Source organism: Coturnix japonica, chromosome 1, assembly GCF_054131305.1.
Source record: "Coturnix japonica strain WE chromosome 1, WE-NBRP24, whole genome shotgun sequence".
Classification (NCBI taxonomy): Eukaryota; Metazoa; Chordata; class Aves; order Galliformes; family Phasianidae; genus Coturnix; species Coturnix japonica.
In genome coordinates, this window is record NC_140663.1 from 179083243 (window position 1) to 179099612 (window position 16370).

At 66.0% G+C, this 16370-nt stretch overlaps 3 protein-coding genes across 7 annotated transcripts; 2 read left to right on the forward strand and 1 right to left on the reverse strand.

Moving 5' to 3' along the window:
• The first annotated feature begins 145 nt into the window (after positions 1–145).
• On the forward strand, positions 146–3039 carry CCKBR (cholecystokinin B receptor). Of its 2 annotated transcripts, none has more exons than XM_015852617.3 (5): positions 146–448; positions 1022–1273; positions 1345–1609; positions 1679–1806; positions 2212–3039. In XM_015852617.3, the coding sequence occupies exons 1-5, from the start codon at positions 292–294 to the stop codon at positions 2718–2720; spliced, it is 1311 nt and encodes a 436-aa protein (XP_015708103.2). In that variant the 5' UTR covers positions 146–291; the 3' UTR covers positions 2721–3039. The 2 variants fall into 2 exon arrangements, 1 of the variants encoding a protein (XP_015708103.2); XR_014942296.1 differs by having other exon boundaries at positions 148–448; positions 1345–1613.
• Positions 3040–6061: 3022 nt separating this feature from the next.
• Positions 6062–10370, forward strand: SMPD1 (sphingomyelin phosphodiesterase 1; the record flags this gene model as incomplete). The annotated part of the gene is given in 7 exon segments (XM_015852558.3): positions 6062–6245; positions 6248–6309; positions 7054–7817; positions 8678–8849; positions 8932–9008; positions 9130–9275; positions 9848–10370. Coding segments are annotated over 7 exon segments (1815 nt in total), but the record flags the coding sequence as incomplete, so codon positions are not given.
• Positions 10371–10398: 28 nt separating this feature from the next.
• APBB1 (amyloid beta precursor protein binding family B member 1) lies at positions 10399–16240 on the reverse strand. Of its 4 annotated transcripts, XM_085536707.1 has the most exons (15): positions 15650–15809; positions 15399–15454; positions 14754–15275; positions 13456–13634; positions 13329–13385; positions 13172–13260; positions 13024–13060; positions 12707–12844; positions 12495–12622; positions 11799–11913; positions 11625–11709; positions 11456–11539; positions 11229–11344; positions 10978–11154; positions 10399–10910 (listed from the first exon to the last, which is right to left on the reverse strand). In XM_085536707.1, exons 3-15 carry the CDS (start codon positions 15265–15267, stop codon positions 10743–10745), a joined length of 1887 nt encoding a protein of 628 aa, XP_085392833.1. In that variant the 5' UTR covers positions 15268–15275; positions 15399–15454; positions 15650–15809; the 3' UTR covers positions 10399–10742. The 4 variants fall into 4 exon arrangements, with proteins under 4 accessions (XP_085392833.1, XP_085392835.1, XP_085392834.1 ...); XM_085536709.1 differs by having other exon boundaries at positions 12495–12844; positions 15650–15797; XM_085536708.1 differs by lacking the exon at positions 15399–15454 and having other exon boundaries at positions 15650–15738.
• Positions 16241–16370: the final 130 nt, after the last annotated feature.

Here is a 16370-nt window from a genome sequence, read left to right on the forward strand (position 1 = left end):
GGCCGGGGGGAGCCGGCGGGGCGGGGAGTTCACATCCCCTCGAGTCCCTCGAGCTCCGCTCCGGCCCCGCCGCCCCCCCCCCCCCTTCGGTCTTTCTTCGCCGCCCCCCGCCGCCCCCGCCCCGCCCCGCCCCGCTCCCCTCCGCCGGTACCGCCCCCGCTCACTCTCTCGGAGGCTCCGAAGCGCGCGAGGCGGCGTGGAGCGGAGCGGTCCCGGCGGAGCCCCCCGGTGCCGTCCCCGGTGCTGCCGAGGAGGGCGCGATGGGCGCGGGGCGGCTGTGAGGGCTCCGCGATGGACCCGAGGCGACTGAACGAGTCCCTGCAGGAGCTGCTCTGCCGCCCCGGGAACGGCACCGGCTCCGCCAACGGCACCGGGACCGGCCCCACCTGGAACGGTTCTGCCTGCGACCTCCTCCGCAGGGGCCTCCGGGGGCCGCCGGCTCCCAAAGGTGAGAGGGAGGCGGGCGGGATGGAATGGGATGAGATGGGACGGGACGGGACGGGACGGGACGGGATGGGACGGGACGGGACGGGACGGGATGGGGCGAATCGCGGGGCCGCGCACCGGAGCCGCTCCCTCCCGGTGCGCCGCGTCCCAGCATCGCCCCGGTGCTCAGCGCACGGTGATCCCGGAGGGGGCTCGGACTGCGCGGGGGCAGCGAAAGTCCCGAGCGGAGGCGGGAGGGAACCCCGGGAAGCCCCGGGATCCCCCGCTGCATCGCCCCATCGCGCTGCCTTCACGTGGGGATGCCCGCGCCGGGTGATGCCCGCTCCGTTCCGCTCCGCTCCCGGTGACAGCAGCCGGGGGAGCGTCCGAGCGAGGAGCGGAGCTCGGGCCAGGCGGGGCTCGGCTCCGGGCAGCGGCAGCAGCGCGTTTCCTCCGCCCGCCGTCCCCGTGCTGGAGCTCGGCCCGGGTGGCACCGCGTCCCGGCACCGCGTCCTGGCACCGCCGGGCACCGCGCGGGGCTGGCGGCGGAGCCGCTCCCGGGCGCCCTGCGCTGCCTGTGACCGTGCACCCGCAGAGCTGGACCTGACGGTTCGCGTCCTGCTCTACGCGCTGATCTTCGTGCTGAGCGTCTGCGGGAACGCCCTGGTGGTGGCCGTGCTGCTCCTCAACCGCCGCCTGCGAACCGTCACCAACTCTTTCCTGCTGTCCCTGGCGCTCAGCGACCTGATGCTGGCGCTGTGCTGCATGCCCTTCACCCTCATCCCCAACCTCATGGGCACCTTCATCTTCGGAGAGGCCGTGTGCAAGTTGATGGCCTACCTGATGGGTAACGACTGATGGGCCGGGGGCCGTGAGCCGCTCCGCTCCGAGCCGCCGCTGAGCCCTCCCCGCCCGCAGGCGTGTCCGTGTCGGTGTCCACCTTCAGCCTGGTGGCCATCGCCATCGAGCGGTACAGCGCCATCTGCAACCCGCTGCAGTCCCGCGTGTGGCAGACCCGCTCCCACGCGTGCCGGGTGATCGCCAGCACTTGGCTCTTCTCGGCGCTGCTCATGTTGCCCTACGCCGTGTACAGCACCACGCGGCTGCTGCCCGTCCCCGGAGCCCGGCCGCCCCTCAGCCAGTGCACCCACGCGTGGCCCAGCGAGCACGTGAGACAGGCGTGGTGAGTGGGGAGCGGGGCGACGCGTGGGGAGGGCGAGGGGCTGCCCAGCGACGGGCGCTGCGCTTCCAGGTACGTCCTGCTGCTCCTCGTCCTCTTCTTCATTCCGGGCGTGGTGATGATCGTGGCTTACGGGCTCATCTCCCGCGAGCTGTACCGAGGGATCCGCTTCGAGCTGGACATCAAGGGGGAAGCGGCAGGTGAGGCTCTGGGGAGCGGGGAGCGGCTCCGGGCAGTGCCTTCATCCCGGGGCAAACAGCGGGGGATGAGTCCCACTGTAGGACCCTTTGCCGAGCCCCCTCCTGATGCCCACACCATGGAGGCCACACCGCTCTGTGCCCCAGCCATGCCCGGTGCCGTGACCGGTGCCGTTCCCGGTGCTGTGCTCAATGCCATTCCTGGTGCCATTCCCGGTGCTGTGCTCAGTGCCGTGCCTGATGCCATTCCCAATGCCATTCCCGGTGCCATGCCCGGTGCCGTGCTCAGTGCTGTGCCCGGTGCCATTCCCGGTGCCGTTCCCGGTGCTGTGCCCAGTGCCACGTTCTCATGGTGCCACCTGTGTCCTCGTGGTGCCACATCCATGACCTCCCCACTCCTTCCCGCAGCCCAGCGCGGCTCAGAACCGCTGCCCACCTGCGATGAAGGGGACGGCTGTTACCTGCAGCTCTCCCGGCCGGGCGGGGCGCTGGAGCTGCGGGCGCTGGGCACGGCGGGGGCTCAACAGGAGCGTGCGCGCATCAACAGCTCCGAGGCGAAGCTGGTGGCCAAGCGGCGCGTGATCCGCATGTTGGTGGTCATCGTGGCCATGTTCTTCCTCTGCTGGCTGCCCATCTTCGCTGCCAACACGTGGCGAGCCTTCGCACCTCGGGCGGCCCAGCGCGCTCTGTCGGGGACGCCCATCTCGTTCATCCACCTCCTGTCCTACACCTCCGCCTGCGCCAACCCGCTCATCTACTGCTTCATGAACCGCCGGTTCCGCAGCGCCTTCCTGGGCACCTGCGCCGGCTGCCGCCGCTCCTGCCCCCGCCGAGCGCCCGACGAGGACGCGGCCAACGCCAACGCGTCGCTCTCCAAGTTCAGCTACACCACGGTCAGCAGCCTCGGCCCCCCCTGAGCCCCCCTGAGCCCCCCCGGCCCCTCACCGCCCGCTGGTGCCCCGGCACAGCCCCGTCGTCATCCCCCGGCTCCCCGCATCCTGCGCCCCGGTGCCGCCCCGCACACGGTGCCCGCGGTCTCCCTGTTGCGGTGCCCGTGCGTGGGGAGGGGGGCGAGGAGATGCGGGACGGGGCCGGCGGTGGCCCCGCACTGCGCTCCCCTTTCCCGTGGGCTGTGGGGCAGGGGGCGGTGGGGCGGAGAGGGGAAACGCCCCCCCGCGGTTTCACCGCTCCCCGCCGCGGGCTCCGGCCGCAATAAAGCCTTGGTCCGGTGCCGCCTGCTGCGCTCCATCTGACCCGCACCGAGTCCATCACAACCGGGACCGAACCGGACCGGCACGGAGCGGGTGGGTCATTCCCAGAGCCACGAGTGGTGCCGCTCACACACACACACACACACACACACACACACACACCCCTGTGCAGACACACACAGCCGCGCACGATGCGCTCACACAGCGCCCCGGTGCGATGCGCAGCCCGCATTGCCCAGCACAGCTCCGGATCCCGCATCACCCCGGTGGGATCCGCGTCCCGCGGCGCATTTCTCAACCTTCTCCCCTACGGACGGGGCTGCATCTCCCGCAGTGCTCAATGGGACTCGTCCCGCACCGACCCCATATAGGACTCCATCTCCCACAGTTCCCCCGTGGGGCTCCATCGACAGGACTCCATTTCCCATAGTCTCCCCAGCGGGATTCCATCTTCACAGCGAGACTCCATTTCCCATCCTGATCAATGGGATCCACCTCCTCGAATGCCCCAAAGAAGACACTGTGTCCCGTTATCCCCAATGGGACTCCCTCTCCTCAGTGACCATTAGGATTCCATCTCCCATAGGGCCCCGATGCTACTCCACCTCTGACCTTGACCAAATGGGATTCCAGCTGGATCCATGGAGATCTGTAATGAATGGTCACCCCTGGGGGTTGTGCTGGGATCGATTCTCTTTAATATCTTTAATATCTTAATATCAATGAAATCACAGAATCATAGAACTGCTCGGGTTGAAAAAGACCTTAAAGATCATCAACCTCAACATAACCATAGTGCCCTTACATTGACAGTGGGGTTGTGTGGCTGATTGCAGTTTGCTGATGACCCCGAGCTGTGGGGTGCAGACACAGCAGAGGGATGGGATGCCATCCAGAGGGACCCAGACAGGTTGAGCAGTGGGGCCAGGTGAACCTCATGGGGTTCAACAAAGCCAAGGGCAAGGTCTGCACCTGGGTTGAGGCAACCCCCATTACCAATACAGGCTGGGAGGTAAAGGATTTGAGTGCAGCCCTACCAAAAGAGGCCTGACAGTGCTGATGAATGGAAGCTGTCCATGAGCCAGCACTGTGCCCTCACAGCCCAGACAGCCACCTGCATCCTGGGCTGCACCAAAGCAGCACGGCCAGCAGGTCAGGGAGTGATCCTGCCCCTCTGCTCTGTGCTGTGAGGCCTCACCTGGAGCACTGCGTCCAGATGTGGAGTCCTCAGTGCAGGAGAGACATGGAGCTGCTGGAGAGCATCCAGAGGAGGGTCACAGCAATGATCCAGGGATGGAACAGCTCTCCTATGAGCACAGGCTGAGAGCTGGGCTGTGCAGATGGAGAAGAGAAGGGAAGAGAAGGCTGCGAGGTGAGCTGAGAGCAGCCTGTCAGTATCTAAAGGGCAGCAATAGGAAAGAAGGGGACAGACTCTTGAGCAGGGTCTGTGGTGACAACAGGGGAAATGGCTTCAAGCTCAGAGAGGGGAGATTCAGGTTGGATGGAAGGAAAAAGTCTGTTCCAGTGAGGGTGGTGAGGCACTGAACGGGCTGCCCAGAGATGTGGGGGATGCTCCATCACTGGAGACTTTGCAGAGAGGCTGAATCAGGCCCTGGGCAACCGGATCTACCTGTGGTGTCCCTGTGTATTGCAGGGCAGTTGGACTACACGACCTTTAAAAGTCCCTTCCAACTGTAAGGATTCTATGATTCCACTTCCCACAGCGCCCAATGGGATCCATCTCTCCAAATCCCCAGCAGGACTCCATCTCCAAAAAGCCCCAGTGGGACTCCATGTCCATCAGTCCCCATACAGGATTCTACCTCCCATAATTACCAGTGGGACTCCCACAATGACCTATGGGACTCCATCTCTCATAGGGCCCCAGTACAACTCCACCTCTGACCTTGACCCAATGGGACTTCAACTCTCTGAGTTGACCACCAAGTCTCCATCTCTGAATGTGCCACAACAGGACTCCACGTCCCCCAGTCCCAGGTGGGATTCCATGTCCCCCCAGACCTGCAGCAGGGCACCAGCTCCCATAATGCCCAGTGGATCTCCATATCCCATAATGCCCAATGAACCTCCATATCCCATAATGCCCAATGGACCTCCATCTCCCATAATGCCCAATGGATCTCCATCTCCCATAATGCCCAATGGATCTCCACCTCCCATAATGTCCAATGGACCTCCATATCCCATAATGTCCAATGGACTCCCATCTTCCCCGGTCTCCCTCCGGGACTCCATGTCCAAAATGCCCCATTGGGAGCCCATTTCCCCCAGTCCCCATCAGGACCATCTCCCATCATTACCCATCAGCCTCCATCTCCGACACAGGACTCCATCCCCCATAAGCGCCTGTAGGTCTCCATCCCTGATCCCCACAAGGACAGAGGCTCCAAAATGCCCCAATGGGACTCAATGTCCCATAATTACCACCAGGACTCCATCATTCCCATGGCCCCAATGAGACACCATCAATCTCTGACCTCAGCCAATGGGAATCCATCTCAGACTCCAACCAATGGGAATCCACCTCTGACCTCAGCCAATGGGAATCTATCTCTGACCTCAGCCAATGGGAATCCATGTCTGACCTCAGCCAATGGGAATCCATCTCTGACCCCAACCAATGGGGATCCATCTCTGAGCTCAACCAATGGGAATCCATCTCTGACCTCAGCCAATAGGAATCCATCTTCAACCAATGGGAATCCATCTCTGACCTCAACCAATGGGAATCCATCTCTCATAATGCCAATAACGGCGCTCTGTCTCCCACAATTACCAATGGGACTCCATGTCCCATAATGCACCACGGACTCCATTTCCCATAATGCACCACGGACTCAATTTCCCATAATACACCACGGACTCCATATCCCACAATACCCCACACCCTCCCGTCGTGCCCCGGGCGCTGTTTACTCGGAGGCCGCTCTCCTCCGGCCCACGTGCTCTGGCCCCGCCCCTATTTAGGCCCCGCCCCTAATTAGGCCCCGCCTTAATTAGACCCCTCCCTTTAATGAGCCCCCGCCCCCATCATCCCCGCCCCGTCGCCGTCCCGTGATGGCGTCTCGCCGTGTCCCGGTGTCCCCGTGCCGGTGGTCCCGGTTGGGCGCTGTCCTGTTCCCGGTGGTGCTGACGTTGCTGTCGGTGCCGTCGGTGCCGTCGGAGCCGCCTCCCGGTGTCGCTCTTTGGAGGCCGCGGGGCCGCGCTGGGGGTGCGGAACCTGACGTGCCCCGGCTGCCGGCTGCTGTTCGGGGCGCTCGACATCGCGCTGCAGGTCCGGGATCGGCGGGACCGGGAACGGGACGGACGGGACGGGGGAGAACGGGAGAACGGGAATGGGGTCAGAGCTGGGACGGTCACGGGGACGGGGCGGGACTCGGGACGGCCCCGCAGGGACGGGACGGGACGGGACGGGTCATGGCTTGTGTGGGGTCACGGGACGGGGGGGCGGGGACACGGCGGGGATGGAACGGGACGGGACGGGGACACCGGGGGGGGGGGAGCGGGCAACGGGGGGTGGGAAACGGGACGGGGAGGGAAATGATAAAGGGAAGGAAACGGGGAGAGGAGGAAAAAGGGAACGGGGGAGGGGAAGGGGATGGGGTAAGAACGGGAAGGGGAAAAGGAAGGGGAAGGGAACAGGGGAGGGGAAGGGGAAGGGGAAGGGGAAGGGGAAGGGGAAGGGAAGGGAAGGGAAGGGAAGGGAAGGGAAGGGAAGGGAAGGGAAGGGAAGGGAAGGGAAGGGAAGGGAAGGGAAGGGAAGGGAAGGGGAAGGGAGAAGGGAAGGGAAGGGGAAGGGAAGGGAAGGGGAAGGGAAGGGAAGAGGGAAGGGAAATGAAGGGGAAGAGGAAGGGAACAGGGAGGGGAGGGAAGGGGAAGGGGAAGGTAACAGTAGGGATGGGGAAGGGAAGGGAACAGGAGGGGAAGATAGGGAGGGGAGGATAAGTGAGGGGCACAGGAGGGGAAGGAGCAGCCGCTGCGGGTCCCACAGCCCCTCACACCTCCCCGCTCCCCGCAGCTGGAGCCCAACGTGGCGCGCGTGGGTCGCGTGGCCGCGGGGCTGTGCCGGGAGCTGCGCCTGGCCCGTGCCGAGATCTGCCAGCAGGCCGTGCAGCTCTTCCAGCGCGACGTGGTGGCCGCCTGGGCTCGTTCCGTGCTGCGCCCGACCGAGGCGTGCGGGCTGCTGCTGGGCCCGAGCTGCGGCCGCTGGGACATCCTGGGCTCCTGGAACGTGTCTCTGCCCGCCGCCCCCAAACCCCCGGTGCGGCCCCCGCAGCCGCCGCCGCCCGGAGCTCCCACCGCCCGCGTGTTGTTCCTCACCGACGTGCACTGGGACCGGCGCTACGCGGCGGGCAGCGACCCGTCGTGCCCAGACCCGCTGTGCTGCCGCGGCCCCGCGCTGCCCGGTGCGGGCGGTGCCGGGTTTTGGGGCGAATACGGCAAGTGCGACCTCCCGCTGCGAACCATCGAGTCGCTGCTGGACGCGCTGCCCCCGACGGGGCCTTTCGCCGCCGCGTATTGGACCGGCGACATCCCGGCTCACGACGTGTGGCAGCAGCGCCGGGAGGATCAACTGCTGGCCCTGCGCACCGTCAGTGCGTTGCTGCGCCGCCGCCTCGGGGCCATGCCGGTGTTCCCGGCCGTGGGCAACCACGAGGCCACCCCCGTCAACGCCTTCCCCCCGCCCTACGTGCGCGGCAATCAATCGGCCGCGTGGCTCTACGACGCCATGGCCGAGGCCTGGCAGGACTGGCTGCCCCCCGACGCGCTCAGGACCCTCCGGTGGGTGCCGGGTTGGGGCCGGTTTGGGGCCGGGGGGCTCCGGGCTCTGCGCAATGGGGAGGCGCGGGCACGATGCAGCCGGTGCTGAGCACAGTGCTGACCGTGATGGGCTCAAAGTGCAGCAGGGGAGGTTCGGGTTGGGAATGAGGGGAAATTTCTCCTCCAAAGAGTCACAGAATCGTAGAATCACAAGGTTGGAAAGGACCCTAGAGAAGAGAAGGTTCAGCCTAGAGAAGAGAAGGTTGTGGGGTGACCTCATTGCAGCCTTTCAGTACCTGAAGGGAACTTACTCCCAGGAGGGCAGTAAACTCTTTGAAAGGGCTGACAATAGCAGGACACGGGGAAATGGTTTTAACTTAAAAGAGAGAAGATTTAGGTTGGATGTTAGGGGGAAGTTCTTCACTAGGAGAGTGGTTAGGCCCTGGAACAGGCTGCACAGGGAGGTTGTGGATGCCTCGTCCTTGGAGGTGTTCAAGACCAGGTTGGACGGGGCCATGGGCAACCTGATCTATGGGGTCTCTATGGGGATCTATGGGGTCTATGGGGATCTATGGGGTCTCCTGGGCAACCTGATCTAGTAAAGGTGTATGTTTGGTGGCCCTGCCAGGCAGGGGGGTTGGAACTACATGATCCTTGAGGTCCCTTCCAACCCGGGTCATTCTGTGTTTCTGTGTGACCCGTGAGACCATCAGGTCCAACCAGAACAGGCTGCAGGGAGCTGTGGGGTCACCAGCACCAGCACTGTGGGGAGGTGGCACGGAGGGACGCGGTGTGGGTTGGGCTGGGGGTGGGTTGGAGATGTTGGAGGCCTTTTCCAGCCTTTGAGGTTCTGTGATTCTCTGGCCCTTCGTTCCCTGCAGAGCTGCTGGGTTCTACACGGCTCAGGTGTGGCCGGGGCTGCGCCTCGTGTCCCTCAACATGAACTTCTGCTCCCAGGGCAACTTCTGGCTGCTCATCAACTCCACTGACCCTGCGGGGCAGCTGCAGTGGCTCGTGGGGGTGCTGGAGGCTGCCGAGCGTGATGGCGAGAAGGTGGGGGTCAATGGGATGGGGGGTTCCCAAAGCCCTATACCCCCCATGCCCACTATCAGCGCTGTCCCAACTGCCCTCCCAGGTGCACATCATCGGGCACATCCCCCCCGCACACTGCCTGCGGAGCTGGAGCTGGAACTACTACCGCATCGTGAACAGGTTGGTCAGTGGTGGGGGGCTGGGGGGGCGCTGGGCTGCCCAAGCAGCCCCACCAATGGGGAATGGGTGGTACCCGGGACAGCCCAGCACAGCCACACTCACTGCAGCTCCCTGCACTCAGGTTTGAGGGCACCATCGCCGCGCAGTTCTTTGGGCACACGCACGTGGATGAGTTTGAGATGTTCTATGATGAGGAGACACTGACCAGGCCCGTGTCCGTGGCTTTTGTGGCCCCCAGTGTCACCACCTACATCAGCCTCAACCCTGGTGAGCCCTCAGTCCAGCACCCTCCTGGTGGTGACCCCACAACCCCAAACGCTGCGGTGGAACCACAAAGTGGTTGGGTTGGAAGAGTCCTTGAAGGTTGGGTTGGATGGGACCTTATAGATTGTAAAGCCATAGAATGCCCTGAGTTGGTAAAGTCCTTAAAGATCGTAGAATACCAGAATGGTTGGGATGGACCAAAGGGTCCCAAAGCCCCCAGCCCCACCCCTGCCACAGCCTGGGTGCCTCCCCAGCTCAGGCTGCCCAGACCCTTCATCCATGGCCTCGGACACCTCCAGATATGGGGCGCCCACACTTGGGGCAGCACTGCTGGGGCCTCGCTGCCTCTGGGGAAAGAATGTCCCCCTCACATCTGACTTAGATCTCATCTCCTTTACTCTGAAGCCTTTCCCCCTTGTCCTGTCCTTATTTGCCCACATAAAGTTGCTCTCCTCCTGTTTATAAGCTCCCCTTAAGTACTGAAGGCTGCGGCGAGGTCCCCCCATAGCCTTCCCTTGGCCGTGCTGCACATCCCCAGCCCTCAGCTCTTCTCAGTCTCTGACCTTTGTCCTTAGGGTACCGTGTGTATGAGGTGGATGGTTCCTACCCCGGCAGCTCACACGCCGTGCTGGACCACGAGACCTTCATCCTCAACCTGACCGAGGCCAACGCGCCGGGCGCTGAGCCGCGCTGGCAGCGCCTCTATGGAGCCCGCGAGGCGTACGGCATGGCCAGCGCCTTCCCCAGCGACTGGGATCTGCTCATCCGCCGCTTCCAGGACGACGAGCGGCTCTTCCAGCGCTTCTGGTACCACTTCCACAAGGGACACCCTCCCCGTGAGCCGTGCCTGGACGCCTGCAAGGCAGCCCTGCTCTGTGCACTGCGCACCGGCCGCTCCGCCGACCCCAACTTGTGCCGCCCCCTGCGCCCGACGAGACCCTTCAGGCAGATCCAGGAGTTCTGGAGGCAGCGGCGGCTCTGCTGAGAGCGATGTGGGACCCGTGGAGATGGGGATGGGCACCCCGAGAACGCTGGTGTGGGAAGGGGGGACAGGAGGGGTCCCCCCCGGGCTGTGTAATAAAGGCTGGTGGTGGTGGAGAGACGGTCGGATGGGGGCAGGCCGGGCTGGTGGAATGGGTTTATTAATTATTTAGTACGACACAGATCTCTGTTACAGCAGGAGGGGGCGGCTCGGAGCCGGGCGGCCCCCGAGGGTCCCCACGCTGCAGGTTAGACCGCATGCATCAGGCGGGCGGCGCCCCGCCCCAGCCCCACGCGCGGGGCAGGACACGGCCCGACCCCCCGCCCCACGGCACCGGGACCCACGGGTGGGATGCGGCCGGAGACATTCACACACACACACACGCGCCCCGCTGGGCACGCGGCTCCGGCGCGGCCGCCCCGTCCCGGCGCCGTCCTGCCGGCAGCGGGGGGGGCTCCGGTGGCTGCTCTCCCGTCGCCTCCGTCCCGTCACGGCGTCTGCGCCCCCAGGCGCTTGGGCTTCAGGCTGCCCAGCAGGCTCTGCACGCCCTTGCGCACCGTGGAGCCCACCCGACGGGCCACCGAGTCGGCGGGCGGTGCGGGCAGGCACGAGCTGGACGCCTGGGGCCGCGCGTCCAAGCACTTCTGGTAGCGCAGCTGGGGGGCAGCGGGTCAGCACAGCGGGGCGGGCGGGGGGCGAGGGGGGCCGGGGGGGGTCACTCACCATGCAGGCAGCCTGCAGAGCCTCGCTCAGCCCCGCCGCGTTGGGTTCACACCAAACCATGTGGCAGCGGAACGCGCCGGGCGCGCTGGCCATGATGAAAGCGAAGGAGCGAACGTCTCGGCCCACACCCATGAAGGACAGGAACCGCACCCGGCACTCGCACAGCACCGCATCGGTCTGCGGGCACAGCACAAGGTTGGGGCCGAACGGGGACGGGGTGGGAGCAGGGGGAGGGAACGCGGCCACCGCACCTGCTCGTGGGTGATGGTGAGCGTGGCCGGCGCCACATTGACCACGATGGGCGTCCAGTGCTCTTTGCTGCTGGTGGCCAACGCCGCCTCCAGCGCCGCGTTGATGACATCCATACCTGGGATAGACACAGCGGGGTGGGGGGCTCGGGGCGTGCAGGAGGATCCCACCACTCCCCACAGTGCCGGCACCTCCGGGACACCCCAACCCGACTCCCCCCAGCGCTCACCAACGGGTTTGGCCACGGGGACGCAGCCCAAATAGCAGACGTGGAACTTCTGCACCACTTCGCTCTTGGGCGCTGGGAACTCCACTGCGGGCACAGACAATGTCACTGCATGCAGCACCTGCACAACCCCCCCACCCACCCTGAGCCCCCCGGCCCCACTGCGCCGCACCTTGGAAGGGGATCTCCACCATCCTGGAGGCGTCCACGGAGAGGCCGTTAGCCAGCGCCCGGGCACTGCGCCGTTCCACCATGATCTGGGGGCAGCAGGGGCCGTGGCTCTCACACCGCAGCCCCCACCTCCATCCCACGGCGGGGGCGGCAGGTTGGGCAGGGGGGGGCTCACCTGGGAGCAGACCTCGTGCAGGCTGGTGGCGATGTCCTTGGCTGGGGCCTCGCAGCGGAAGACGTGGCACTTGAGCATCTGCGTCAGCTGGTCCCGCGCCACGTAGGCGAAGTCCCTGCAGGGAAAGGCGACGCTCAGAGCCCCCCCAGCACCACACCCCAGGGCCCACACACCCCCTGCCCAGCGCCGAGCCCCCAGCGCAGCACAATGCGGGCAGGGGCTGAGGTTGTGGTGCTGCCCTACCTCTCCCTGGGTGCCCAGCCAGAGCAGCAGGAGAGAGCCAGAGAACAGAGTCAGCGAGGCCAGGTGAGCCCCACCCCAAAGCACAGAGCCCAGCACCCAGCCCACGAGGCTCCCACGCACCCCAGGACCCCGCACCCTCAAAGCACAGGACCCCCAGCCCCACTCCCTGCACACACATGGATCTCCCACATCCTGCATGCATGGGACCCCCCGCACCCTGCACCCACATGCAAACAGACGCACCATCACCCAGCGCTCTGCATGCACAGGACCCCCCCGCGCCCCCAGGTGCACAGACCCACCCCAGGCCCTGTGCCATGCCCACCCCCTGCACTTAGACCCCCTCCATGCCCCCCAGATTTCACGTGGGCCCCGAGTGCCCCTTCCACATGCCCAGAGGATCCCACACAGCCCCAGACATGCCGCCCCCACCGCGAATCCCCCTGCCCCCACCTGCCACTGTCGCGCCCCACACCCCATACACGGATGCTGGCCACGGGCTGTGCATGCAGCAGGCTCTGGTCCTGCGGATCCACCAGCTTCAGCGTCTGGTTCTGCAGGAGCAGCAGCATGGCCCGGCCCTGGGAGGGCAATGTCAGGCTATGGGGAGGTGTGGGCCGTGGGCAGCGTGGGGTGGGGATGTGGGGTGCGTGGGGGGCACTCACCCCCCCCCATGCGCCGGGCGCGTCGTGCTGGTGCAGGGACAGCTGGCGGATGCAGTTGTTGACAGCAACGCTGCTCCTGCCAGGTGCCAGCTCCTCCTCGCTCATCTCCACCCAGCCCAGCGAGCGCACGGCGAAGCTCTGTGGGGCACGGCGGGGTGGGCACAGCCCGGCCCCACAACCCCACACAGTGAGGGCAGCACAGAGCCCTCCCCGCAGCGCTCACAGCACTGTGCCCCCGTGATGCTCGGGCAGGGGGAGCTGGGCAGGAGCCCCCCCACCAGGAGAGGGCGGCGCTCAGCCCCCCCCCCACCTCCTACCTTCGAGCCGGGCTCATCCTCTTCAGCCACAGCCGAGCTGCAAGAGTGAGGTTAGCTGTCATCATCGCCACCAGCTGCCACCACCTGCTCCTGGCATCGCCCCAAGCACAGGATTGCTGTGCCCCAGCTCAGTCCCTGCGCCCCCCACCTGCCACCCAGAGAGGCCGGGTCTGGTGCCTGTGGCTCCACATCCTGCGTTCCAGGCTCACCATCCACCTCCTCCTCAGCTGTGGGGTCCTGGGGGAGCAGAGGGGGCATCAGGGCTGGGCACAGTGCGACCTCCCACCCCAAACACAGACACTCACCTTCCAGAAGTCACCGTCATCAAAGCGCTCAGCCGGGGCGAAGCCGGTCCATGCGAGCTGCAGGCAGAGCGGGCGGCTCAGCTCCATGCTGTGCCATGGGGCAGCCCCACACCTGCCCCCCACTCACCGACTGCTCCTCGCAGGGGGTGCTGCCCCCCGAGCCACGTGCCAGCCCAGCTGGAGGCTCCCACTGCGTGGTGCCGGTGGGGATGTGCCAGTAATAGGTGCCCGAGGTGTCCTGCACCCGCATCCATCCCGCGGGCAGGTCTGAGTCTGTCTCAAAGGAGTTGCGGGTCCAGAAGGAATCTATGGGGCGTGGGGGTGGGGGGGACATGAGGCTGTGTCCCCCCAGTGAGCCAGGCAGGGCACGGGGCTGCATGACGAAAGGGAAGGGCACAGCCAGACCACGGCCCCCCATGGTGAGGGGTCCTGGGGGCTGTGGGGCGGCCCCAGCCCATCCCACCGCACCCCATCCCCATCCTGGTCCATCCTGATCCCATCCATCCTCATCCTGGTCCATCTCCATCCCTCACCTGCCCACCCCAGCCCTGGTGTTTCCCTGGCAACCGCTGACGGCATCGTCTGGGGAAGCACCAACAGGGGGTGGGATGTGCGGATGGGGGAGGCCGGGCTGCGGGGACGGAGAAATGGGGACGGGGCTGCAGGGGTGGGGCACAGCAGGGAAGGGGGCTGGGGAACAGCGAGGGCACAGCAGGAATGATGCGAGTAAGGACAGCATGGGGACATGGCATGGAGGAGGCTTGGGGTGCACAGCATGGCCGGAGCAATGCAGTGCAGGGGGTACAAACTGGGCAGGGCCTGGGGGGCAACGCTGTGCTGTGGGGCTGCGGGATGGGGGCACAGGTCATAGTAGGGCTGGGGCAGGGAGGTGAGGCCACGCAGCCAAGGACCCGGGATGGGCACAGCAGGGCAGGGCGGCACGTGGAGCCAGGGATGGTGGGGCAGAGCATCAGGTCTGAGCTGGAGGGTGGGGGCTGGAGGCCACAGGGCTGTGGAACTGTGTGTGGGTTTGGGGGCAGAGCATCAGGAGCAGCTCCTGCAGCCTGCAGGGCAGTGCGTGGGGCTGCAGGGCAGAGCATCACTGATAGAATCAGAGTCACAGCGTGGCCTGGGTTGCAAAGGCCCACAGTGCTCATCCATCCCAACCCCCTGCTGTGTGCAGGGTCACCAACCAGCAGCCCAGGCTGCCCAGAGCCACATCCATCCTGGCCTTGAATGCCTGCAGGGATGGGGCATCCACAGCCTCCTTGGGCAACCTGTGAACAGTGCGTCACCACCATCTGGGTGTAAAACTCCCTCCTCAGATCCAACCTGAACCTCCCCTGTCTCACTTTAAACCCACCCCCCTTGTCTCACACCGGGTTGTGGGGCCGGGGGCTGCATTGCCCAGCACATGGAGCCCACCTGCATCGTCAGGGGAGCTGCCGGCCGGGCTGCCCTGGCTGAGCGTGGCCCAGCTCGAGTCCTCGTCGCTGGCGGTTCCGCTGCGGGGCCCGAAGAGGCGGCTGGCGCTGCGGCCCGGTTCCCTCATGGCCCGTTCCCCGCTGGGCTCCGACTCCCCCGTGGTCGGGTCGCTCTGCACCGGCGTGGAGTCGCCGTCCTCATCCTCGTCCTCTTCCTCGTCGTCCTCCTCCTCCTCGTCCTCGATCAGCGGCGCTCCCCCCCCGGCGGCGTTGCGGGCGTTGCGGGCGCTCAGCTCCGACGGCTCGTGGTTCGGCCGCACCTCGTTGCGGTTCTGGTCGCGTTCGGCCGCGCGGCGCTGCAGGTTCTGCCCGTCCTTCAGCCATTTGGTGCTCGGGGGCTCCTCGGGGGGGGGCAGCGCCTCGGGGGGGCCGTGCAGCGCCAGGCTCAGCCCCGCCGGGCCCAGGCAGCTGTTGTCGTTGGCCACATCGCTGCGTTTGCTCAGCGCCCCCGACATGGTGGGGCCTGGGGGGCGGGTGGAGGTACAAAGGGGGGGGGGGGGGGGGGTTGTATCAGTGCGGGGCACCCCCGGCCCAAACCGGCCCCCGCTTCTCCCCCCCCCCCAGCCCCGCTCCGCCCGGCTCTCACCTTCGTGTGCGGCTCCTACAGCCCCCGCGGCGCCGGCAGCTCCGCGTCCATGGGGCCTATGGGGGGCAGTGGGGGCAGAGGGTGACCCCCCCGCAGTCCTCCCTCCCTTCCCCCCCCCCTACAGCCGCATCCTCGCTCCCCGCATCGCCCCCCCGCACTGCGGAACCCCCCCACCCCCCGCACGGCGCCGAGCTGCGGACCCGGGGAAAGGGGGGGGGGGGGGAGCGGCCCCGGTTCGGCCCCTCCGGTACCTGCGGCGGCTCCGCTGCCGGGGGGGTGCGGGGGGGGACCGGCTTCCGCTTCCGAGTGCGGGGCGGAGCGGTACGGAGTGACACAGAATGGGATGCTGCGGGGCGGCACGGCAAGGAACGGAACGGAACGGAACGGAATGGTACGGAACGGTACGGAACGGAACGGCACAGAACGGTACGGAACGGAATGGTACGGAATGTCACGGCACGGGATAGCGCAGAACGGCACGTGAGGACACGGCACACGCACGGCACGGCACAGCACGGAGCACGGCGGGAGCTGGGAGAGCACCAGGGGGGCAGCTCGGCCCGGTTCGGTCCGGCACCGAACAGCGGAGGGCAGCACTGAGCAGCGCGACTCGGCTCGGCACGGAGCGGCATCGATCTGCACAACCACTGCTGGGAGAAATCGGTTCTGATACCCAGTCTGAGTACACAAGGCCCAGCACAGACCGGTACAGCCCAGTACAGCCCAACACAGACCAACACAGCTCAATACAGACCAATACAGCCCAACACAGCCCAATACAGCCCAACACAGCCCAACGCAGCTCAGTACAGCCCAATACAGCTCAATAAAGCCCAATTCAGCCTAATACAGCCCAATACAGCCCAACACAGCTCAATACAGCCCAGTACAGACCAATACAGCCCAACACAGCTCAATACAGCCCAATACAGACCAATACAGCCCAATACAGATCAACACAGCCCAGTTCAG